This window comes from Scheffersomyces amazonensis, assembly GCF_036850825.1.
Source record: "Scheffersomyces amazonensis strain UFMG-HMD-26.3 chromosome Unknown RJT21scaffold_2, whole genome shotgun sequence".
In the NCBI taxonomy this organism is placed as follows: domain Eukaryota; kingdom Fungi; phylum Ascomycota; class Pichiomycetes; order Serinales; family Debaryomycetaceae; genus Scheffersomyces; species Scheffersomyces amazonensis.
Genome location: NW_027042742.1, coordinates 2,451,787 through 2,476,547, shown reverse-complemented (window position 1 = coordinate 2,476,547; position 24,761 = coordinate 2,451,787). Strand labels below are relative to the sequence as shown.

The 24,761-nt window shown below is 29.3% G+C and overlaps 13 protein-coding genes across 13 annotated transcripts; 7 read left to right on the top strand and 6 right to left on the bottom strand. All coding sequences in view use genetic code 12, as the record gives it.

Annotated features, from left to right (window-relative positions):
• The first annotated feature begins 116 nt into the window (after positions 1–116).
• On the top strand, positions 117–2,294 carry RJT21DRAFT_26115 (pseudouridine synthase). Its single transcript, XM_064883942.1, has 2 exons — positions 117–620; positions 711–2,294. Exons 1-2 carry the CDS (start codon positions 361–363, stop codon positions 2,101–2,103), a joined length of 1,653 nt encoding a protein of 550 aa, XP_064740056.1. The 5' UTR covers positions 117–360; the 3' UTR covers positions 2,104–2,294.
• On the bottom strand, positions 2,213–4,183 carry HRR25 (serine/threonine protein kinase). Its single transcript, XM_064881404.1, has one exon. It carries the CDS (start codon positions 3,749–3,751, stop codon positions 2,486–2,488), a length of 1,266 nt encoding a protein of 421 aa, XP_064740055.1. The 5' UTR covers positions 3,752–4,183; the 3' UTR covers positions 2,213–2,485.
• Positions 4,184–5,172: 989 nt separating this feature from the next.
• RJT21DRAFT_2653 (uncharacterized protein) lies at positions 5,173–5,622 on the bottom strand (the record flags this gene model as incomplete). Its single annotated transcript, XM_064883957.1, has 1 exon — positions 5,173–5,622. The coding sequence occupies one exon, from the start codon at positions 5,620–5,622 to the stop codon at positions 5,173–5,175; it is 450 nt and encodes a 149-aa protein (XP_064740054.1).
• A 2,035-nt stretch (positions 5,623–7,657) lies between these two features.
• On the top strand, positions 7,658–9,010 carry IPL1 (aurora kinase; the record flags this gene model as incomplete). The annotated part of the gene is made up of 1 exon (XM_064880146.1): positions 7,658–9,010. One exon carries the CDS (start codon positions 7,658–7,660, stop codon positions 9,008–9,010), a length of 1,353 nt encoding a protein of 450 aa, XP_064740053.1.
• A 35-nt stretch (positions 9,011–9,045) lies between these two features.
• RJT21DRAFT_26097 (deubiquitination module subunit) lies at positions 9,046–10,962 on the bottom strand. Its single transcript, XM_064883941.1, has one exon. It carries the CDS (start codon positions 10,743–10,745, stop codon positions 9,081–9,083), a length of 1,665 nt encoding a protein of 554 aa, XP_064740052.1. The 5' UTR covers positions 10,746–10,962; the 3' UTR covers positions 9,046–9,080.
• Positions 10,953–11,394, top strand: RJT21DRAFT_125779 (uncharacterized protein; the record flags this gene model as incomplete). Its single annotated transcript, XM_064882838.1, has 2 exons — positions 10,953–11,329; positions 11,354–11,394. Exons 1-2 carry the CDS (start codon positions 11,134–11,136, stop codon positions 11,392–11,394), a joined length of 237 nt encoding a protein of 78 aa, XP_064740051.1. The 5' UTR covers positions 10,953–11,133.
• RJT21DRAFT_119448 (DUF4451 domain-containing protein) lies at positions 11,357–13,600 on the bottom strand. The gene has a single exon (XM_064881403.1). It carries the CDS (start codon positions 13,160–13,162, stop codon positions 11,450–11,452), a length of 1,713 nt encoding a protein of 570 aa, XP_064740050.1. The 5' UTR covers positions 13,163–13,600; the 3' UTR covers positions 11,357–11,449.
• Positions 13,601–13,734: 134 nt separating this feature from the next.
• On the top strand, positions 13,735–16,098 carry RJT21DRAFT_26056 (putative tRNA 4-demethylwyosine synthase). The gene has a single exon (XM_064883936.1). It carries the CDS (start codon positions 13,807–13,809, stop codon positions 16,024–16,026), a length of 2,220 nt encoding a protein of 739 aa, XP_064740049.1. The 5' UTR covers positions 13,735–13,806; the 3' UTR covers positions 16,027–16,098.
• Position 16,099: 1 nt separating this feature from the next.
• On the top strand, positions 16,100–17,667 carry ALG2 (GDP-Man:Man(1)GlcNAc(2)-PP-dolichol alpha-1,3-mannosyltransferase). The gene has a single exon (XM_064883937.1). The coding sequence runs from the start codon at positions 16,229–16,231 to the stop codon at positions 17,639–17,641; it is 1,413 nt and encodes a 470-aa protein (XP_064740048.1). The 5' UTR covers positions 16,100–16,228; the 3' UTR covers positions 17,642–17,667.
• RJT21DRAFT_26054 (uncharacterized protein) lies at positions 17,667–19,292 on the bottom strand. The gene has a single exon (XM_064883935.1). The coding sequence runs from the start codon at positions 19,142–19,144 to the stop codon at positions 17,693–17,695; it is 1,452 nt and encodes a 483-aa protein (XP_064740047.1). The 5' UTR covers positions 19,145–19,292; the 3' UTR covers positions 17,667–17,692.
• On the bottom strand, positions 19,201–20,411 carry RJT21DRAFT_26090 (uncharacterized protein). Its single transcript, XM_064883940.1, has one exon. The coding sequence runs from the start codon at positions 20,122–20,124 to the stop codon at positions 19,441–19,443; it is 684 nt and encodes a 227-aa protein (XP_064740046.1). The 5' UTR covers positions 20,125–20,411; the 3' UTR covers positions 19,201–19,440.
• An 838-nt stretch (positions 20,412–21,249) lies between these two features.
• SAR1 (Arf family GTPase) lies at positions 21,250–22,525 on the top strand. The gene is made up of 2 exons (XM_064883938.1): positions 21,250–21,586; positions 21,769–22,525. The coding sequence occupies exons 1-2, from the start codon at positions 21,568–21,570 to the stop codon at positions 22,320–22,322; spliced, it is 573 nt and encodes a 190-aa protein (XP_064740045.1). The 5' UTR covers positions 21,250–21,567; the 3' UTR covers positions 22,323–22,525.
• Positions 22,526–22,666: 141 nt separating this feature from the next.
• Positions 22,667–24,760, top strand: RJT21DRAFT_26040 (putative GTPase). The gene has a single exon (XM_064883933.1). It carries the CDS (start codon positions 22,729–22,731, stop codon positions 24,706–24,708), a length of 1,980 nt encoding a protein of 659 aa, XP_064740044.1. The 5' UTR covers positions 22,667–22,728; the 3' UTR covers positions 24,709–24,760.
• Position 24,761: the final 1 nt, after the last annotated feature.

Genomic DNA, 24,761 nt, shown 5'->3' with positions numbered 1-24,761 from the left:
GGTCACATGACACATAGTTAATTTTTAGGATGAGATGAGACAGCTTATATAATGGGAGATGGAGATAACTTCATATTCTGTAATACTCTTGAAGAAATTAGTCGATGTAGCTACTGTATAGAATTGTAACAATTGACCATAATAATCTACTCTAAATTATTATTATTAATAAACCCATTACAATCATATAATTTAATATTCTCTAGCCGCATCGTAAGGCCGATGAGAGAGACCGAGACAGAAAAAGTATCGGAAATTTTTCACTAGCTACTTTAGTCGTAATTCAGCTATATAAAAGGTGATCATACATAGAATAATAATTAGTAAATAATATTCTAAAACTTGAATTACCTTCTACTCATGTCTGAGCCAATCAATAAAGAAAAGGAATTTAACAGTTCCAGTTCCAGTTCCAGTTCCCATACTTCTGAATCAAATACCAATACTGAACTCCAATATGATGATCAAGTCGATGATTCAGTGTACAAGAGAGATCAAAAGAGTAAATGGACCAGAGCTCGTCTGGCTGATAAGAAAGATGGCAACGTCAACGGAAATAAACGTACTAGACCAAACCCCAATTCGGAAGAGAAAAGACAAAGAAAAACTTATGATCAGACGTAGGTATGTTTCAAACCTCTTTGAAATATTTAGAGGTAAACTCTGATAATACAAGAATTATTAAATACTAACATATATAAAAATTATAGAGAATTCAAACCAATGTTAGATGATGAAGGTAATCCTATTCCTAAATCAGAAAGAAAGCCAAAGAAAAAAGTTGCTGTTATGATTGGTTATTGTGGTACTGGTTATAATGGAATGCAATTACAAAATGATCCAAAGATTCCAACTATTGAAAGAGATATTTATGAAGCAATGGCTCGTGCTGGAGCCATTAGTCCAGAAAATGCCGTAGATATTAAAAAATCTTCATTTATGAGAGCCGCTAGAACTGATAAAGGAGTTCATGCTGCAGGAAATGTAATTTCATTAAAGATGATTATTGAAGATCCTGAAATTATTAATAAATTAAATCAAGAACTTCCTGATCAAATAAGAGTTTGGGGTGTTCAAAGAGTTACTAAATCATTTGATTGTAGAAAAATGTGTTCTTCAAGAGTATATGAATATTTATTACCAACTTATTCATTATTACCTCCAAAACCTAAGAGTACATTACTGGAATTATTATCAACTAAAAGATCTACTACTCCAGGAATTCTTAAAGAAGATGAAGAAGGTATTCAATGGTGGAAAGATACTCGAGAATTTATTCTTAAAGAAGGAGAATTAACTCCTCAACAATTAGATGAAGAAATCCCTGCTTTATTAATTGACGATAGTGTTAAAATTTATAATGAAGCTGGTGAAGTTACTGAACAAGGTAAATTTATTCGTAAAGTTAAGGGACTTGAAAATAAAGCTAGAAGAAATTATAAAGCTTCACCTGAAAGATTAGAATTATTTCGTAATGCTATGAAACAATATGAAGGTACTCATAATTTTCATAATTTTACAGTTGGGAAATTTTTTAAAGATCCTTCAGCTAAGAGATATATAATTTCTACTAAAGTATCAGATCCATTTGATATAGAAGGTACTCAATGGGTATCAATTAAAATTCATGGACAATCATTTATGCTTCATCAAATTAGAAAAATGATTGCCATGGCAACTCTTGTTGTTCGTACTGGTTGTCCAACTGAAATAATTCCTCAATGTTTTACTTCAACTAAAATTAATATTCCAAAAGCTCCTGCCCTTGGTTTATTACTTGAAAATCCTGTTTATGAAGCATATAATCAAACATTATCTAAATTAGAATATGATGCAATTGATTTTACCAAATTTGATAAAGAAATGGAAGAATTTAAGATGAAATATATTTATGATAAAATTTATGCTGAAGAAAATAAAGAAAATGTATTTTATGGATTCTTTGCATTTATTGACACTTTTAAACTTAAAGATGAAGATAATAGAGCTGATGGAACTCATGTATTTGATTTCCTTAATTCTATTACTGATGAATTACCAGAAAAGGTAATTGAAGAATCAAATACTACTGGTCCAATTACATCTTCTGATAATGTTGATTAATTAATTACGATAAATTTAAATTTTTTAGATAAATGTAGATACTTTTCCCATTATATATTATACGCCTATGTAAAGTAAAGAATTAATGTATAAATATTATGGTGAAAATTTTAAGTTAATTTAATTTAATTTAATTTAAGTTAATTTAATTTAATTTAATTCAAGTGAAGATGCAAAATAAAAACGAAATGACGATATAGCCCAGAAAATATACTAGTAAAATAAAATGAAATAAGATAGCAAATAAAATTCAATTCAAGTTAAACTTGAAACGAAATATTAGAGATTGATATAAGAAAATATATCAAATCCTAAATCAGAAACGATGTAAAATATTGAATAATGGAATACTATAAGATTGAATAGAATATAATTGAGAATGTTATATCCAAGTGGCTTGTTGTGATGGTTGCGTTGATTGTTGATGTGATTGTTGTTGTTGTTGCTGTGTTGGTGGTACTTGACCTGAAGTTTGATAATTTTTATGCTGATATTGTGTGGTTGGGACTGCTGTTTGTGTAATTGGTTGTGGTAACCTATTTTCATAATATTTTGGATATTGTGTTGGTTCATCATTATATTGTGGAATTGGATGTGTTTGAGATTGTTGTACAGGTTGAGGAATTGGTGATTGTTGATGATTAGTTTGATTTGGTACTGTTTGATTAGAAATTTCATTGGTTTGATTATTAATGGTATTATCATTAATTTGATTATTTTCACCATTTTCAATCTTACCTTGTTGTCTTTGCTTTTCTTGTTGAAATTTATATAAAGTCCAATCAAAAACATAATCATAACGATAATTTTCTCGTTTAAATAAATCTCTAAATAATTTTCTTAAATAAGGATAATCAGGTTTATCATCAAATCTTAAAGTTTTAATATAATTCATATATTGTAAGAATTCAGATGGTAAACCTTTTGTTAATACATTATTTGGAGTTGTCATTTTCTTTTCCATAATTCTATCATATTTTTGTCTTTTAGTAGCAGCTTTTAAACCTTGCCAAGGTAATGAACCACGACAGAAATAAATAAGAACATAACCTAAACTTTCTAAATCATCTCTTCTTGATTGTTCAATACCTAAATGAGTATTAACACTAGCATATCTTGCAGTACCAGTTAAATTTTTATTTTCACGATAAGGAATATGTAAATGAGTTCTTGGATCTCTATATTTTTTAGCTAAACCAAAATCAATAACATTAACTTGAGAACCTCTTCTACCAATACCCATTAAGAAATTATCAGGTTTAATATCTCTATGAATAAAACATCTTGCATGAATATATTCAATACGACAAATTAATTGATCAGCTAAAAGTAAAACTGTTTTATAACTAAATTTTCGATTACAATAATTAAATAAATCTTCTAATGATGGACCTAATAAATCAATTACCATAGCATTATAATCACATTCTGTACCATACCATCTTACAAATGGTATACCAACTCCTCCACTTAATGCTTTATAAACTTTTGCTTCATATTCTAATTGAGGATGTTTAGCTTTAATATTTTCTAATTTAATAGCAACTTCTTCTCCACTAATAATATTAGTACCTAAATAAATATCACCAAATGATCCTGAACCAATCTTACGTCCAATGCGATATTTCTTACCAACTCTTAAATCCATTTTATCAAATTATATATATATATATATATTATTCTGTTTAAGGATTTTAATTGAATGATTAATGATGATGTTATTTTATATATATATATGATATATTACTATGCATATATTATTTTTCAGTTAGTATTAAGTTGAATCAATAGAAATAATCAACTTGTGTTAATTTATTTGATTTATCTTTACAAAGTGTTGATAAGCGGCAAGCTGGGGGAGGTTGATTTGTTTTTAGTAAAAATTCCCTTCTCTTCCTCAAATCTGGCCAAAGTTTTTTCGTGAGCTCCTTGGGCCTTTCTTTTTTTTGTTGTTGTTAGGTCGGTAATAGATGCTGGTAATAGAGATTAAGTTACTAGTGAGATAGCTGAGGTCGACACCCTAAGCTTTGTAGACTATAGAGTTAGTTGTCTATTATATTGGTGAAGTTTTACCGATGAGATCGTCAGGTCAATACTATTAAAATAGTCTGCTGTTCTCTCTATATATAAAGTAGAGGCATTGTTTAGCGTAAACCTCATCATAATGAATCACACAAAAAAGCCTATATAAATATAGAAAAAAAGCAATTTGTTTTGGGTGGTGCACGTCTCTCCCTCACTCCCTCACTCACTCCACACACAGTGTCTGTTGTCTCATGCTAATAGCAATTGTTACAATCGTTTCAGATTTGTTAGATCTTGGCTCTCAACTTATAACGCTACGCTGGTAGTGTGACCAATTAACAACCATGTTAGTTTTGATACAATGTTGAGGTTCTAGAGCGAGTGGGGTCCTCATTAATGTAGTTTATTATTTTTATTAAACATTATTCTTAACCTAATCTAGTTTAGATGTTAGACTAGAAGTAAAGAGTAAGGAGTAGAGTAGAGTAAAAGAGATCACATGACTGTAGCACTATAAATTATGTATCTTGTGCTGATTCTTTTTTTTTAATCTATGGATGTAAGGATGTTAATATATCTTGAACATCGCCTCGTTAGTATTTTAATTTTAATGAATCGTCAGTTTTACATTGTTTTACACCCCATTCTCACATATAAGTTTCACCCCTGCGCTCACTCATTATTTTTAAACTTTTAGTATAGAGGAAATAGAAAAACAACATCCCTTTCAACTGCCAATTGCATGGTAGCACCCATAAATAATAATAAAACTAAACTTCCACAATTTATTTATATTGTGGCTCTGTTGTATAAGTAAATAAATTATTTATCTACATTTCAATTATTCAATTTATTGAGTGTTATATTAATTATTAAGTAAAATTATTAAAAAAGATGGAATCCAAGAAAGTAGCAATATAGAAAAGTAAATAAATAAAGTAAAACCAATAATTGGTAAATATGTAGCAATTAATTCGAAAAATATTAATGTAATAAGTAAAACACTAAATATTAATTCAATTGACTAGCAATTGATTAAATAATCTAATTCTTAGTGGCAGTAGCAGAAGTTGGTTTCTTAAATTTAGAAACTAATCTCTTAAAGAAATCATTCTTTTTAGCCTTTTCAACTTTATTAGAAACATCTTTAACTTCATCTTTAGCCTTTTCAACTAATTTATCAACTTCAGATTCATCTTTAACTTCTTCAGTCTTAGCTTCACCTTCAGTAGCTTCAGTAGCTTCTGCAGTTTCAGTTTCAGCAGCAGCTTCAGTTTCTTCTTCCTTTGGAGCTTCTTCCTTTGGAGCTTCTTCAACTTCAGCAGCATCAGCTTCAGCAGTTTCTTCTACTTTTGGAGCTTCACCTTCAACTGCATCTTCAGTCTTAGTAGCATCAGCTTCAGTAGTTTCTTCAGTCTTAGTTGCTTGAATCTTAGCAGCTTCGTCAGAACTGAAAATCTTGGAAACTCTTTTAACTCTATCTTTAATACCCATGATGATTTTTATATGTAATAATTGAAACTAATTCTTTATAGATTTATAAAGGAAAAGGAAATAAAATTATAAATAGAAATAAACTGTAAAAGGAAAATATAATACAATTCTACAATTTTTAAAGGGAATTGACTTGTTATTTATATGGCTAACATGAGACTGTTTATGGGTCATTAGAAATTGCACCAAAGGTACAACAACAAAAAGTCTACAAAGAGATAACTATAACAATAGTAGAGAAGTATAAGTATTTTTTTTTTTTAATTTTTTTTTTTCCTTTTGTGAATAATACTTTCCTAACTAGTATTATATAAAAAATATTTGAATTAATTAAATTTAAATGACTGAATTGGTCGTCGTTTGGTTTACCAAAAACGGAACAGTTGATTTGTATACTGGAAAGTTCATTCTTGTATGGGAAAGCAGTGTGGAATTATTTCTTAGATGAAGGAACTATAATTAGAAAGCATATGATCGGGATGCACTTTTCTTAATCAGTCTACAATTTAGATTTCAAATATCTAATTGAACAAAGGCTGTCACTATGTAGTAAAAGTTATTACGCTTGGTGACTGTTTGTTAGTTTTCCGAAATGGGGGTGTAATATTTTCGCCATTATTGTTAATTTTGATATTCCCAATTAAGAAAAATTCGATTAAATTCAAATCTACTACTATTTAATGGATATACCTATCAAATAATATCATTATAAATTCTGGCGTTTGGTTTGTTATTGTTACGGAAGGAAATTATTTACTATGGTTAATTTCAAAAATTAACCGAACAGTCAATGAGACGAGTGATCGCAAATGCAAACAAACCGTCAGACAGACAGAAATCGGCTGTGAAACCGTGAACTTTCTTCACGTAGGGCGGCGTCTTAATTGTTGTTCCGGTTAATCTAGATTTGGTCAATACTTGTTCTACACTTCCAATAAGCCTTTTATTCTTTTGTGATTTTAGTTTTAACATTGCTAACTTTTGTGATTTCTATTAAAGCAATAGTCTATGAGGCTGGCTTGATATGTCATCTGTCGCACCCCCCAAATTCTGTGTCTTAACAAATATTTTTGAATCAATTGACGAGCTGCGCTTATATTTATTTTAAGATTTCCTGTACTTACCAATGACTATTTTGCCATCCATCGTGTGTTACCTGTAGTTTTAATGAGAGGGAATGCTATTGTTACTCAATGAAGACTTACATCTTTCTCATCGAATATTAATTAGTATGTCTGGATGACACAAAAACGCATCAATTATTTATGTATTTACTTTTTGTTTTATTCTTTACGCCGTGTGTCCTCTTTTTTTTTTTATTATTATTTTTTTCTGTTCTACTTATTTTTTTTTTATTTTTAGTTGGTCTCAATACATTTTTACAAAATCACATCATACTAACATATATGTAAATATATAAATATATCATTTAAACTATTAATTAAACCAAGGGAATTATTTCGGGAGTTAGGTACATGATACATGATGATTTATGATGATTTATGATGATATTTGATAGTTGATAGCGTGTCAGGTGAAATTCATTAAATCTCACTTAACAACAATCATTAGTGTATACTACTATAATAAATTTATTTTTATTTTTCCTCAATTAATGGTGGTTGTGATGAACAACCAGATTATACTATTTCGATCACTATATCATCTGAAAATAGTTCTGTTAACTTGCATTTGTGATTAATCTAAAGTTATAATAATAAATTTTGTAGCTGGTATTTCCATTTCCCCTCTATTGTCTTTCAGCCTTGGCTTCAAACTCAGCCCATGACTAGTTGTCAGAATTCTGATCAGCCGTATCATCCGTCTGAGGATATTCTCTCTTCCTGCACGAACAATCTTGTAAAAAATCTTGTAACTAGGTACACGACTGAAGTATCATGATTGGTCGTGTAAAACTGCTCAAAACGTAAATAAAACAAAACCTATGTAAACATATAGAAGAAGAACTAGTAAAGAATAAATCAAGATAGAAGATAGATTGCGATAGATAGACAAACAACTAAGGCGTATCAGCATGTCTCCAACCAATAATGAAGCATCTGTGCGACTGACAGGCTCAGTCACTCTGGAATTGAGTCCATTATCAATGATGGGATCTACTCCATCTTCATCATATCAATTAAAGAAGATAGAATCAAGGCTTGAACTATTATCACAAACATTATCTAAATCGTCTATGCGATTAGTGTCTGAAAAATCAAATTCATCAGCGACAATAATAACTGGATTGAGTCGTAAACCATTATCTCGAATTCATTTATCTAATGTCGATACAAATAATAGCCGAGTATCAAAACCCATATCAAAGTCATCATCATCTAATACTATTAATATTACAAGTACAAGTACAAATATAAATCCAAATCCAAATCCAAATCCAAATCCAAATCAATCAAGGAAAAGTAAAGATATTCATTTATCTCCAATATCTGTTTCATCCACATCATCTGCAGTAACTCCTTCATCAACAATGTTATTACGTAAATCAATCACTAATACAGCATCAACAACTCCAGCAACTACTACTAATTCATTACCTTCACTGTCGACTAATTGTAAATATTCTCTACAAGATTTTGAATTAGGTAGGATATTAGGTAAAGGTAAACTTGGTAAAGTTTATTGTGCTAAACATTTACAATCAGGATATATTGTAGCACTTAAAGTTATGACAAAACAAGATTTAATAGATTTAAAATTAGAAAAGAATCTTAGACGAGAAATTGAAATTCAATCTCAATTAATTCATCCTAATATATCACGATTATATGGATATTTTTATGATCATAAAAATGTTTATCTAATACTTGAATATAGTATTGGAGGTGAATTATATAATCATCTTAAACTGGTAAAGAAATTTGATAATATTAAAAGTTCTTATTATATTCAACAAGTCACGCAGGCGTTGATTTATCTTCATTCTAAAAATATTATTCATAGAGATATTAAACCTGAAAATATTCTTGTATCAGATAATAATATAATTAAATTATCTGATTTTGGATGGTCTGTATCTAGTCAAACTAATCCATCAAAGAAAAGACTTACAATATGTGGTACTCTTGATTATTTACCACCAGAAATGATTGAATCTCAACTTCATGATCAACAAGTCGATATATGGTCATTAGGTATTCTTTGTTATGAATTACTTGTAGGGAAACCTCCATTTGAAGAAATTGATAAGAATCGAACTTATAAACGTATAGTTAAAATCGATTTAAATTTTCCTCATTATATAGATTATGAAGCAAGAGATTTAATTACAAAGTTACTTCAAAAGAATCCAAGATTAAGATTACCTTTAAATAAAGTATTAGAACATCCTTGGATTTTAAAATATAAACCATTTTGGCCAATCTAATAGATTTATAGAATACATACATTATTATTAATACAAAATAATTGAAACTTATGGAACCATAATATAAAAATTAAGAAGGTACAGGTCCTCCTGTACGTTGACCAGATTGAGCTTGAACAGGTTGTCCTTGACTCTGTTGTTGGACTTGAGGTTGACCTTGAGCTTGTTGTTGCCTTTGTCTCATTAATAACATTTGTTGTTGCTTTTGTTGTAATTGATATAATTGCTTCTGGAATACTTCTTGTTGACGAATATTATATTGAGCAGTAGTTGCAATAGCTCTCAGTGGAGCTCTAACTTGATAAATTTCTCCCGGTATTGAACTAAAAGTTTGACTTGGAGAATCATAATTAGTAATTGGTGCTGCATCAACATTAATTAATGCACATCTACCTTGTAAACCTCCAATTGATCCAGAAATAGCTTGAGTGGCTAATGTTTGTTGTTCATTTGCACTTCCTGGACCATTACTTCCATTAGAAGATGTGGCACTTCCATTAGAATTCCCACTACTATTAGCATGTTGAGCTTGATTAGGTTGTAATTTTATTAATGAATTAGCATAAAATTCTCTTCCAACTAAAAATCTATGACGATATCTAACAGGTAATATAATTTTTCTTTCTAATGGTATTGGATTATTCTTTGATAATCCTTCTAATACTAAATGAGTTTCTTCATCAGGATCAAGGATTTTATTATAATTCAAATTACCATCACCATTAATATCTTGTCCACCATGAAATACTGCATTTTCTCTTCTTTGAGCTGCCAAAGCATTGTTTGCAGCAATTTTGGCTTGATTTCTCTTTTGATATTGTTGTAATAAAACATCATAAGGAGCACTTCTACCTGGAACAGCACGTTTAGCTCCCATAGGATGAGTTTTACAAGTTAATGAACGTGCACAAAATCCTCCTGATGCTAAAGGTACCCCACATTGTTTCTCAACATCAACTGGACCCTTAGGTTTTGCAACTGCCCTTGGTTTAGGTTGTTTCTTTTTCTTCTTCTCAGAACCAGCTGGTGAATCAGAATTACTAGTACCACCATTAGCAGCAGCAGCGGCAGCTGCAGCTGCTGCTGCTGCATTAGCGGCTTCTTTCTCCTTCTGAGTTTGTGATTTCTTATATTTCTTCTTAGGCTTAACAGGTGCAGCTGAAGAACCATTATTTGCTCCATTCAATGGAGTATTTGGAACAGGAGTAGAATTTCTTGATGAATCAACTGATGAAGTTTCAATTTCTAAAAATTGTTTACCTCTTTTTCTCTTATTAATCATATTTGAATTATTATTACTACTATTAAGAGTACTATTATTGGAACTATCACGAATTTCAGCTAAGGCTTCTTGTTGTCTCTTTTGTTTTAATTCAAAACACTTGGTATAATGATTTGATAAACTTGTTTCTCCAATGGGTCTATTACAAGACTTACAAATTTTATATTTGATATTAGTTGATAAAAATGAAGTATCAGGAATTGAATTAAGGGTATAATTTGATATAAGGGAATGAGAATCTAAATATTGAGATGATCTCTTAATTTCTATCTTCTTATCCAAGAAAGCTCCCAAATCTTTCCAGATAATAGGCTTTTTATTTGTAGCTGTTGTAGTTGTAGTTGTTGATGTTGATGAAGAATCAGTTAATGGTGAATTAATATCCGATAAATTATTAAGTGAACGCAATGAATCTAATGTGATTATTTGTTGTGCTCTCGAAGTCTTGGACATAATCTATTTAGGGTGATGTTGGGAATATGTTGATGATAATGTGTGAAGGTTGATGTGTAGGAGAAGGGGGGGGTCAAGAGATGAAAGGTCTTATAAGTAAATTATCAATGCCAAATAGATATGCGACCACTATAATGAAAACAAAATAGTGAGTCTCACAATAAATATACTTAATTAAAAGGCACGACAATTATGTAAGAATAGATAAGTTATACTGGGTACCAACTCCGTTTGTGGAAGTCTAACCTCAGCATTAAAAAAACCCTCCCCCCAGCAAAAGGTGAGGCTCGGTGTACTATGTCTTTTTTCCAGTCTTAACATAACTCATTTACGATCTACAATTAAAGATTTATAGAGCCTCAGTATATATAGTATATAGGCAATAAAGATGTTAAGAAGGCCCGCTACATCAATAAAGCTAACTCCTGAGGATGTTTTGGAATACGATGATTATTTATCTTTACAGCAGCAACATATGAATGAAAGAATTCAGCAACAACAACAAATACAACAACAACATCAACAACATCTTGCTAATTCTTCAAATTTACAAGAACAACATGATAATTCAGGTATAGATATAGGTGTGAATTTCAAATCTACTGCAGATGTGCGGAATTCACGAATTGGAGTTAAAAGAGAGAATTGAATATATTATATATATATAATTATAATTATTAAATACAAGTGAAATTATATAGTGTCTAATAAGTAAGATTCTTGGATAAGTTTAAGTGTTGATGAGAATAAAGATAATTGTTAATCATATCATGATCAATTTTATCTTCTTGGGTATTATTTAACCATGAGATACAGGGTTGATCTTGACAACTAAAATCTTCACTACGTTGATTAATCTTTCTACCTCTTTTTCTAAGAGGAGCATATTGATCAACAATACGACTGGTATCACTAGCATCATTAGCATGAACCTGTTTGAAGTGTCTATAATATTTAAGAAGTGGATTGGATTTGGTACTCCAACAATTAGCTTCACTGAGTGCACCACATAAAGGACAAGCAATAGCAGATTTATCTTTAGTATTAGAATTGTATTTAACTTTCTTTTGATTTGAACAATTAGAACTTTGAATATCATTCTGAGTATATATTCCATAATTAAGACCTTCAGGTACTAAATAACTTGAAGCAAATACACCATGTTCTAAAGTTAAATGTGATAAATAGCTGGAATTCTTATATGGTAAAAACTTAACTTCTTTACAGTAAGGACATAATCCAGAATTTGATTCATGAATACGAGCACCTTTTTCATTAAGTTCAACTCTAACGTATTGTGGTTCGTATGGATTTTTTGAACCAAAATCAGCATTAGGAATATATATGATATTTGTTATAGCATTTTTGATTGCTTCAATAGTTCTATAATATCTTATTCTGCTGTGTGCACATGATACATTAGCAATTTCTCTTCTAGATTGAATTAATCTTTGAGGAGTCTTGAATTTAATATTGTCAGAAGCTTTAGTTGAATTGATAAGATATCTTGGATCAGTACATTTCTTATAGATATGTCCTGTATAATTATTGTACTCAATCTTTTGACAACTAAGACAAGCAACTTGTTCATCTGGCTTATCATTGAATGATACAAAAGTGGAGTCAACAATAGTAAAGTGTCCACAAGTTTGAGTCTTTTGGATTTCTTTTTGAGATTTACTTTTAGTTTCAAAAGTGTGTTCTTCTTTAATAATATCAGGTTCGTTTTGTTTTAAATTCGTTGAAGAATCTATTGCAGATGAAATTAAATCATTTGTCTCTAATATTTTGAATTCATTATTAAAGTCATCATCAAAAAGTACCTGTTGGTCCAATCCAATTTCTGTACTTAGAAGGATGTCCATGTCTGTTGGATATGTTACTTTATTTTCAATAATATTAAAAATATCGTCATTACTAAATATATCTTGAGGATTAAATATGTTATGTTTAGCATTAGCAGAATAGATATCTACTTTTTCCTTCTGCTTATCGATATTACAAATCTCATCTACGAGAGCTTCAGCAATAGTATGTATTGCATCTGTCAGTTGGAAGTTGTTTCCATAGGAAGTTTTAATAAAGTTTGAAGGAGCAATACACTTCAATTGATCAATAGTTTGAGTTTCTTGATTTTGCTGTGAATTTTGATTCATGTATTCAGTAAAATCATTTGCAAAAGAGTTATATTTATTATCAATTAACTTATGTTCAGATAATTCTGGAAAATGAATTTCTTTAAAGTTTTCAAAGGAATCATCAGAAGAATTGAAGTTTACTAAGTCTGGACTAGAAGGATTTATCCACTCTGACATTTCAAAATCTTCAAGAGAATTGTCCATGGTTGGTAGATTACTTTTTGTCTCTATGAGGTAGCTTTCAATTGATGAAATATTGGTAGTAGTATTGGTAGCCATTGTTAGATAAGGAAGAAGATGATATATGAGAGAGGAAAAATGAAGAGGAAAGTTAATCGATGGTATTTATGGGGAATTGGAATCTTCTGGGGTAACCCAATACTATGAGGCTCCATATCTTATCGTTTCCTAATTTTGAATTTTTTTTGCAGCAACTTCTGCAACCGCCTCTGATTTCCCAATTAAATTATTTTTGCAGCAAAGTGAATGACGTTATATAAAAGTTCTAGACTTCTCTATAGCGCAGTATTTAAGTACCTAAACTAATTAAAAGACCTTTGCTAACATGTTACATCAAGAGTATTTTTTGCAACCTAGTCTTTGCGAGACGTAGCGGGAAACTAGAAATAGTACTATAATAATTGCAATTCTATAGTTACCCTAATCAATTGCCATGACCGTACCAAGCACGCAACTATATACATGATTTAAGAAGAGTTCAAGTAATACTATATTTGCAACCGTTATAGTTGGTTGTGTTACTTAATTAGGAATATATAAAAATTTGTAATGTATTATGTAATTAGGTTCCTGTATGGAAGCAACATCGCAGCCATTATATTTTTTTTGGGGAATTTTTTTTTTCACAAATAGTAGAGCTCCATAAGTAAGCAAAGTTGTTGATAGTAAAGGGATAACCAGCAATGATAGGAGGTGTAATATTCATAGTTTGCAGTTTATTCTACTTACTTTCAGGAGGCCGTTGGTCTGTAATTTTTGCAGCTACTGTTTTTGCCGGTATATATAAGTATGAGCAAAGTTCCAATATTTCAGATACTAAAACTACTCAAGAAACCAAATCAACTTCGGAAGTAGAGTCACCAATTTATGCTATAGATTTCACATCTTCATATACCCCTGTGAAAAGTTCTAATATACCTCAACCGATCAGAACAAGAGCAAAAAGATCACCTAAAGTTATAAAGGCTTCTAAACCAATTATTACAAATAATAAGGAAGCATCATTAACTAAATCAGTAGTTAATTTACTTGAATCACAAATTTATATTTTCTATACTACCTTAACTGGATCTTCTCAAAGAGTAGCTAAAAGTTTACAAGAAAAACTTTTGAGTTTAGAAGGATTACTGAATGAACCAAAATTATTAAGTTTAGATGATGATGTTGATGATCTTGAAGAATATTTCTTGAAGACTCCAGATAATGGAAGTACTAAGAATATTTATTTATTAGTTTTACCATCTTATGAAACAGATTCACCAATCGATTATTTCCTTGAACATCTTAAAGAAACCTATAATGATTTCAGAGTTGATAAATATTCTATGAAATCCTTATTAGGTTTTGCAGTATTAGGTTTAGGAGATTCAGAATCTTGGAAAGGTGAAAAATTTTGTTATCAAGCTAAATTAGCTGATAGATGGATGGGTAAATTAGGTGGAAGAAGATTATTCCCAGTAGGTGAAGTTTGTATGAAATATGAGGGAGAACCTAAAGCTCAAGAGTGGATTCAAAATTTTGCTCAATTACTAAGCGATGATGAACCATTCTATATTGATGAAAATGATGATGTTGATGATAGTGATAAAGAAGAAGATGAAGAAGTCACTGATGATGGTGATACTTTAGTTGATGTTGAAGATATGGGAGATATAATAAGAAAGTCAGGTACTAGAGGCTTATTAGGTAAAGAAGAAGTAAAACAAATGGTAGCCAAAGATTCTCCTACTTATAAATCATTAACTAAACAAGGGTATACTATAGTTGGATCACATTCAGGGGTTAAAATTTGTAGATGGACTAAAAGTGCTTTAAGAGGTAGAGGTTCATGTTATAAATTTGCATTTTATGGTATTAAATCCCATTTATGTATGGAAACTACTCCATCATTAGCTTGTTCTAATAAATGTGTTTTCTGTTGGCGTCATGGTACAAATCCAGTTGCAAAACTGAATTGGAGATGGGAAGTTGATCCTCCTGAAAAAGTATTTGAAGGAGCCTTGGCAGGACATTATCAAAAAATTAAACAAATGAGAGGAGTTCCTGGTATTCAAATGGATAGATTTCAAGAAGCTTTTCAAGTTAAACATTGTGCATTATCACTTGTAGGAGAACCAATTTTTTATCCTCATATTAATGAATTTGTTGGAATGTTACATAAACAACATATTTCATCATTTTTAGTTTGTAATGCTCAACATCCAGATCATTTAGCCAAATTAAATAGAGTAACACAATTATATGTTAGTATTGATGCACCAACAAGACAAGATTTAAAGAAAGTTGATCGTCCTTTAAATAGTGATTTCTGGGAAAGATTAATGTCATGTCTTGATATTTTAAGAACAACTCAAAAGCATCAACGTACAGTTTTCCGTTTAACATTAGTTAAAGGATTTAATATGTCAGATATTGAAAGTTATGCAGATATGGTTGCAAGAGCTTTACCATCACAAATTGAAATTAAAGGAGCTACATTTTGTGGTTCATCTAATGCTAATGGTAATCCATTAACAATGCAAAATATTCCATTTTATGAAGAATGTAAAGAATTTGTTATAAGTTTATCAAAGGAATTACAATCAAGAGGTCTTAATTATGATATTGCAGCTGAACATGCTCATTCATGTTGTATTTTAATGGCTGATACTAAATTTAAAATTAATAATAAATGGCATACTCATATAGATTATACCAAATTCTTTGAATTATTAGAAAGTGGTAAAGATTTTGTTGATTTAGATTATGTAACTGAAACTCCAGATTGGGCAGTTTGGGGATCGGAAGAAGCTGGATTTAATCCAATAGATACAAAATTTGATAGAAAAGCTGAGAAATTAAAGAAGAAACTCGATAGAGAAGAACAGTCTCGTAAACTTTTAGAACTGCAAAAATCTCATTAAGTATTAGTAACTATGTAAAATATATTTATGTATATGATAAATTCACTTAGCAGTAAATTAATCAGTAGACGCAAAATTTTGCGATACTTGGCCCGCAGCGACATTTGCATTTTTTAACTAAAACCACGAGGAACTGGAACAAGAACAAGTACAAGAAGCAGTACAAGAACAAGAACAAGTGCATAAGTAAACCTAGTATAATATGACCGATTCGGAATTGAAGAAGACTAAGAAAATTGCATTCATTCATCCTGATCTTGGAATAGGAGGAGCAGAAAGATTAGTGGTAGATGCAGCAGTTGGACTTCAAGATCTCGGTAATGAAATTATAATCTTTACATCACATTGTGATAAAACTCATTGTTTTGAAGAAGTTAGTAGTGGACAATTAGCAGTTGAAGTATATGGAGATTTTTTACCAACTAATATATTTAAAAAGTTACATATTTTCTTTGCAATTTTAAGACAATTTTATTTAACTATTCGATTAATTATTTCAGGTAAGATTAAAGAATATGATTATTTTATAGTTGATCAATTATCATTTTGTATACCATTATTAAGTCATTTTAGTGAAGATAAATGTCAAGTATTATTTTATTGTCATTTTCCTGATCAATTATTATCTAAAAGAGGTGGTTTATTAAAGACATTGTATAGAGTTCCATTTGATACAATTGAAGAATGGACCACCGGATTTAGTGATAGAATTGTTGTAAATTCAAATTTTACAAAGGGAATATTTCATAAAACTTTTAAAAATTTAAATTATATAGAACCAGGAGTAATTTATCCATGTGTTGATACAGAAATAATTGAAGATGAAATTTCTGATAAAGAAGTAAAGACATTTTTTAATGGTAATAAATACTTTTTATCAATTAATAGATTTGAAAGGAAAAAGAATATTGAATTAGCCATTAAATCATTTGCAAAATCAAGTAAATTACTTCGAGGACTTACTAAACCAAGATTAGTAATTGCTGGAGGTTATGATTCAAGAATTGCAGAAAATGTTGAATATCTTAATGAATTAACAAATTTATGTGAAAATTTAAAATTAACTAGTTTTACAATTAGAGGTAAATTAATTATTATGCCACCAGCTACAGATGTATTATTTTTACCATCAATTAAATCTTCATTAAAATCTTCATTAATTAAACAAGCTGAACTTTTATTATATACTCCATCATTTGAACATTTTGGAATTGTTCCAGTTGAAAGTATGCTTTTTAAAACTCCTGTATTATGTGTAAATAATGGAGGACCAATAGAATCAGTTGTTAATTATAATGAAAATATTAATAATGAAAATGAAGCAACTGGTTATACTGAAGAACCAGATTATGAAAAATGGGCTAAAATTATGATTAGATATTATAATGAAATTGATCCTAAAATTAAAATTAAATTAGGACAAAATGGTTATACAAGAGTTTTAAGTAAATTTTCTAGACAAGAAACAAGTAAATCATTTTGGAAAAATCTTGAAGAAACAACATCAAATAATTCTTATAAGAAAGGATTAATTTATCAAATTTTAAAGAATTGGCAATTAGATTTACTTGTATTAGTAATTGGTTTAATTGTATTTAGAATTTTATTTATATAATCATTAATAGCATTAAATATAGAAAATATCAATTAATAATAAGATTTAAAATTATTTAAATATATCTTTAATTGCTTTCCATATATGAAGTTTATTATCAACATTAGATTTATTTACAAGTAATGGAGTTGAAATTAATGATGAAGAAGTTCCATAAGTGGAATCTTCACCAAATAAATTTAATAATCCAATTGATGAAGATTTCTTTTTAATCATTGTTATAGATTGAGGACCTTTATTTCTATCAAACCAAATTTGAATATTCTCAGGAAATTTCTTAAGACTTCTCTTATATGAATCCTTTAATTCTTGTGATTCAATTAATTTAAATTTATGTAAATGAGATGAAGGACTTTGTAAATTATAATTTCTAATAGATACATTTATAAGTCGAAGTTTTTCATTTAAAAAATTTAAATCTGAACTTGTTAAATTTGTTCGATTAAATATTAATTCTGGTAATTTAAAATTAAAAGCATTTATAATGGTTTCAAGATTAATTGATCGATCTATTGTTGAAGCAATAGGTGATTTATTTATAATCCATTTAAACCAAAGTTCATCAATTTGTTCTCGAAATTGTTTAATACTATTGTTTATTGTTTGTTGTGATTCAATCCATGGAGGTAATACTTCTTGTTTATTTAATACTTGATTCATAAAATAATTTGAATCAGTACAATTTTTTAAATGTTGAATATCTAATGGTTTACCTCTTACATGAATCATTTCTGGTGAATCAAATTGTCCTGTAGCTTGATTTATAGCAGCATTAATTTTATTACTGGCTAAATTATTAACTAAATCAATTGTTGTACTTGGACTATTAGTATTAATTAACATAGATGGTCCTAATAATCTTTCCTTATATAATTCTCTAAAATTATCAGATTCAGGTATACCATTCTTTTCTTGTTCTTTTTTTAATTTATAATCCATTGAAGATTCTTTTGCATTAATTACTTTATCTTTAAATGATACTGGAGGAGTCATTATTCTATTTTGATTACCCTTTTGAGGTAAAGATTTAGCTCGTGGTTTCAGATCAACTATCATTCTTAAATTAGCATCATGAGTATTTTCAGTTCCTTTCCATGGTACAGATTCATATATATCCCTGGCATGTTTATTTAATTTAAGTAATGGTTCACTCTTTATATATGATTTTGCAATACTAATACTAGGAGTATCTTTCTCATAACTATACTTTTGATATAATTCCTTTAATTTAGGATCTGAATCCATCATGGATTTATTATTAGTAAATGAATCTGAAGCTATTTTTTGTTCAAGTATTTGAGTAAATCGTTCTACCAAAGCTGAATTATTATTGGGGTCATTATTGTCATTGTCATTGTCATTATTTTCATTAATCTTATTATTATCGGACTTGGACTTATCAGAGTTAGGAAACTTCTTAGTCCCATTCGAACTTAATCTTTTGGACACTAGAACCAAATACTTACCCTTGTGGGCTTTTAGTAATGTCCGTGCTAATAGCATGGCGGTGGAGAGGATCCCCTTAAAATATTTAGTAGAGATAATTTTTGTTAGTAATCTCACATATTTTCTAATACAAAATCTACTGCGATAAAATCAAACTACTACAAGCCATAATGTATATAGGACTCTATATAACATCTACAAATACTGGGAACCTAACAAAAGGAGTCTATCAATCAATGTATCTACTAAAAATGAAAACAAAGGAAATAAAATAAAATATAATATAATATAATATAATAAAATAAAACAACCAACCACTACCATACTACCGTATCCATATCATAATTATAAGTTTATAGAGCATAAAAGATTAATACTGCAGATCCTATAACAATCAATGTTAAGAAAAGAAGTTTAAGTATAAATCCCATTAAATATTCTCTTTTACCTCCTGCACTTATAATTAATTGCTTTTCAATATCAATATCATCAATAAGTTTGACTTTACCATACTTATTATATATTGAAGGACGGAAATGTTTATAATAAGGATTTGCATCTTGTTTAATGATATTGTTTAATGTGACGGAATTAGTTGATTCTACAGATGCTATTGAATTAATAGAATTAGAATGATTTCTAGATGTATCTGGTATATTCGATAATTCCATATCATTTTGTGGTTGATTTTGAGCTGATATAGATGGAAATAGTGATGATGATACTGATCTGGTTCTGTTTACTGATGGTTTAATAGTGACTGGAATGACTGATGATACTACAGATGGGTGTAATGATAATGTAGTATTCCTCCTTCCATGAGGGTGTTGATTAATTCCAGGACCATTTAAAATTATATTTGATGTAGATATATTTTTATGGATGGTAGGAAACGTACTTAGTCCTATATTAGGATTATTATTATTATTAGAATGATTTATGTTATTATTGGTATGATTATCTAGGATCGTGGGGATCTCATCATTTGGCCCTATACTATCATTAGAATTTGAGTTATTATTCGTATTATCTTGCATAGTGAAGATTTATATAATGTTTGTTGTTATTATTGTTATTATTGTTATTTGACTATAATTTAATTAAGTGCGTATGTAAACGATATTTATTTATGAAATGTAACAGTTACGAATATAAAGAAATACCGAAGTATCAAATATCTGAAAAGAAAACCGTTGTCAAAGGAATTAAACTATAAATTTTTATATAAACTAATGGTACATTATTTCTATTTATATTTAAGTGACTAGTTAATTAATGTGCCAGTGGGGTGTTAGGGAGCAAGTGGGGAGAGATTAGACAAAAAAAAGTTTATCTGAAATTAAGCTTAATTATGGTAATTAAGAGGTTCGCTTAAAATTTTTGTTGGTTAGTAGATACACATCCTTACAGGCGTACGGATGTGGGAGTAAATTGTAAATATGTTCCCAAATAGCTTTACTTAGGCAGCTTGAAACGGACTTATTTTCCAAATTAATGGTAAAGAATGAGGTGTTAGCCTTCCCATGCTTGTAATTTATATTGTAAGATTTTGTGTGCCGTGAGGCGTATTCCATGATTATTAATTTTAATTTATTAATTACTTGTCTATCTCATGACACCGAGTTTCAAATTACTTAAATGTAGACAGATACATAGTGACATATCACCAGGTGTAATCATTTGGTTTATTGACATATATTCATCGGTTTCAGCTTCACATGAACTGCTAAGGCATTTTTCTGCTTATTTGGGGGATCTCAAACAAATGGAAAACTGTTCTGAAATCTCGGATGCAAAATTTTACACTATAATTCATATACTATTTATTTTACTACTCTTATAGAAGCTACAGCCCATTAAAAGTTATCTTACTCTAGTGCTTGTATATTTTACTTTAGAAGCATTCCAAATAGTTTGAGTTTTGCATCCATCTGGCATATTCGTATAAATGATGGCTAATAAATAACCAAATGAGCCTAATTATTATAGCAAACTCTACCAGGAACATCTTCAAATTCTGGAGTATTATATGTCTAGCATTAAATATCTATTGAATGTTTTAAGCAATATTAGCAAAATTTGACATTGTCTTTCCAAAAAAGTATGGCAAACACTCTATAATGATACAATACCCAACAAATGTTTGAAACTCTTTCTACAATCAACTAATTTCGTTATAATAGCCTATTATACTTCTATACAATTACATAAATAATTTGTCCAATAGTTCTATATTTATACGAACATAAAGGGAACTCTTCCAATAATTGGAACCCTTCCTGCACAAGATGGTTGGTGAGCCCACTCAGTCGAAAATTTCAATGTTCAGGGTGCGTGTCAAACCCAAACTTAGGAGCACTTTGGAGATATCTTTCATACAGCGAATCAATGAAAAACCGAAGCCAACCTTGATAAGCATCATCTCAGGATTGATCTTATTATTCATTGTCATTTCATTTACTCGTGACTAAAACTTAGCTATGTGGATTATTGATTGGTGTAAGTATTATTTAATCATGATATATTTTATATTAAGTTTTGAATGTGAATTTTGTTCATCGTATAGGCTGAAATCCTTTACGGTACAATACAGCACACAATTAGATATAACTGGATATAAAATATAATTTTGATAATTTAATGAAGATTATCTTTTTACTAACAAAATATTACTATTTTAGTCCAAGATGTTTTATCATCTTTAGGATTATGGAATAAACATGCCAAATTGTTATTCTTAGGTTTAGATAATGCCGGTAAGACCACTCTTTTACATATGTTAAAAAATGATAGATTAGCCACTTTACAACCAACTTTACATCCAACATCTGAAGAATTAGCTATAGGATCTGTTAGATTTACAACTTTTGATTTAGGTGGACATCAACAAGCTCGTCGTTTATGGAAAGATTATTTTCCTGAAGTTAATGGTATTGTATTCTTAGTTGATGCTGCTGATCCAGAAAGATTTGCTGAATCAAAGGCTGAATTAGAATCCTTATTTAAAATTGAAGAATTAAGTCATGTTCCATTTTTAATCTTAGGTAATAAGATTGATGTTCCTACTGCTGTTGGAGAAATGGAATTAAAATCTGCTTTAGGTTTATATAATACTACTGGTAAAGATACTGGAAAATTAACTGAAGGTACTAGACCAATTGAAGTTTATATGGTTTCAGTGGTCATGAGATCTGGTTATAGTGAAGGTTTTAAATGGTTATCTCAATACATTTAGTTACTTAAAATGGTTAAACATAGACTGCTTTTACCATGACATATGTAATTTCCCTCTCTCTTTCACTTAATATTTGTTAGATTAATGATGTATTTAATTACGTCATTCTTTATATAAGACCGACTGTTCATAATAACATATTTTAATTATATATTTTTTGTCCAATTAGTACTAATAGTCTAATTAGTACTAGTAGTCTAATTAGTACTAGTTAATATTAATTATTGTATTAATCTTGTAGATTTTGGTTAGATAAAGTCATGTGCGGAGTCACGCGACAATATCGAATATTTTTTTTTCTTTAGAGGCATCGGTAGTTTTTTATTTAATAATGCTTAATAAGACAAGAAGGATATTTACTGCTTAACTTTTGATAATTTACTATAAATAACATATATAAAGTATCATGAGTGGTGAGAATAAGGGAGCTCTTCACCCTGAGCAAAAGAAATGGAAGGCTCCAAAAGGACCAAAACCTGTTCACCATAAAAATAAGAATCTTATAGGATTAGGTAGATCGATTGCAAATCAAAGAAGAATGGAAAATCAAATTGAATTTTTACCAGATGGAGAAATGAGATTTACTACTGATAAAAAGGAAGCTAACTGGGTTAAACTTAGATCAGTTACTCAAGAAAATTCTTTAGATGAATTTTTAAATACTGCTCAATTAGCAGATACTGATTTTACAGCTGAAAAATCTCAACAAGTTAAAATTATTAAAGTAGGTAATACATCTATTGTAAATCAAAATGGATTATTAACTGCAGATGAAATGATTGAAATGCGTAAGAAACATCAATTATTTGAAAATAGATTAACAATTCCTAGAAGACCAAAATGGAGTAAAGAACAATCAAAACTTCAAATTGAAAGACAAGAAAATTTATCATTCTTAGATTGGAGAAGAGATTTAGCTGCTTTAACTGAAAGTAATGATTTATTATTAACACCTTTTGAAAGAAATTTAGAAGTTTGGAGACAATTATGGAGAGTTGTAGAAAGATGTGATCTTGTTGTACAAATTGTTGATGCAAGAAATCCATTATTCTTTCGTTCAGTTGATTTAGAAAAATATGTAAATGATTTAAGTGATCCAGAATCGGGTCATACTAAAAAGAATTTATTATTAGTGAATAAATCTGATTTATTAAATAGAAATCAAAGACTTGCATGGGCCGAATATTTTAAATTAAGAAATATTAACTATGTATTCTTTTCAGCTGCAAAAGCCAATGAATTATTAGAAAAGGAAAAGGAAGAGTTAGAGTATGGAGTGAGTTCTGAACAAGTTGAAGAAGATGAAGATGAAGAAGAAGAAGAAGAAGATGATGATGAAACTAATGAATCTATAAGAATCTTAAAAATTGAAGAATTAGAAGAATTATTCTTAACAGAAGCACCTGAATTTGAACAAAATCCAGATTATCCAGATAGAAAATTACAAATAGGTTTAGTAGGTTATCCAAATGTTGGTAAATCATCAACAATTAATGCATTAGTAGGATCTAAGAAAGTTTCTGTATCAGCAACACCAGGTAAAACAAAACATTTTCAAACTATTAATTTATCTCAAGATGTTGTATTATGTGATTGTCCTGGTTTAGTATTTCCAAATTTTGCTTATACAAATGGTGAATTAGTTTGTAATGGTGTTTTACCAATTGATCAATTAAGAGAACATATTCCACCTGTTGCATTAGTATGTCAAAGAATTCCAAAATATTATCTTGAAGCAGTTTATGGTATACATATTCCAATTCAAAAAATAGAAGATGGTGGTAATGGTGAATATCCAACTGCTCGAGAATTATTAAATGCATATGCAAGAGCCAGAGGTTATATGACTCAAGGGTTTGGATCTGCTGATGAACCTCGTGCTGCAAGATATATTTTAAAGGATTATGTTAATGGTAAATTATTATTTATTAATCCTCCACCTATTGCAATTGATGAAGAAGAATGGGATTTACCAAATTTACAAGACAGTAGAGAATTTAATAAAGATATTTATGGTTTACATAGTTTACCAGAAACTAGACAAAAACAAATATTACAAGCTCTTCATGATAAATCTATACCGATTGATGAATTTGATTTAGCTAATGATTTATCTAAATTAAATTTTTCAATGCATATTGGTGGAATTGAAACTAAAACAGATGATGGAAAGATTGAAGGTGGAGCCAAGACATTATTTTACGGAGGTAAACAAGCTGCATTAGAAAGTGCCGGTGATGATTTAGATCGAGAATTCTTTAAAATGAATGTTGTTGAAGGTAAATTTAATACACCATTTCATAAGAAATCTGCTGAAAGTGGTAATAAGAAGCATAATAAAAAGAATAAGAAACAAGAGAAAAAGATAAGGGTTGTTGGTTATTAGTTCATGTTCATTTATATATATAGCATTCATATAAAATTATAAATTATAAATTA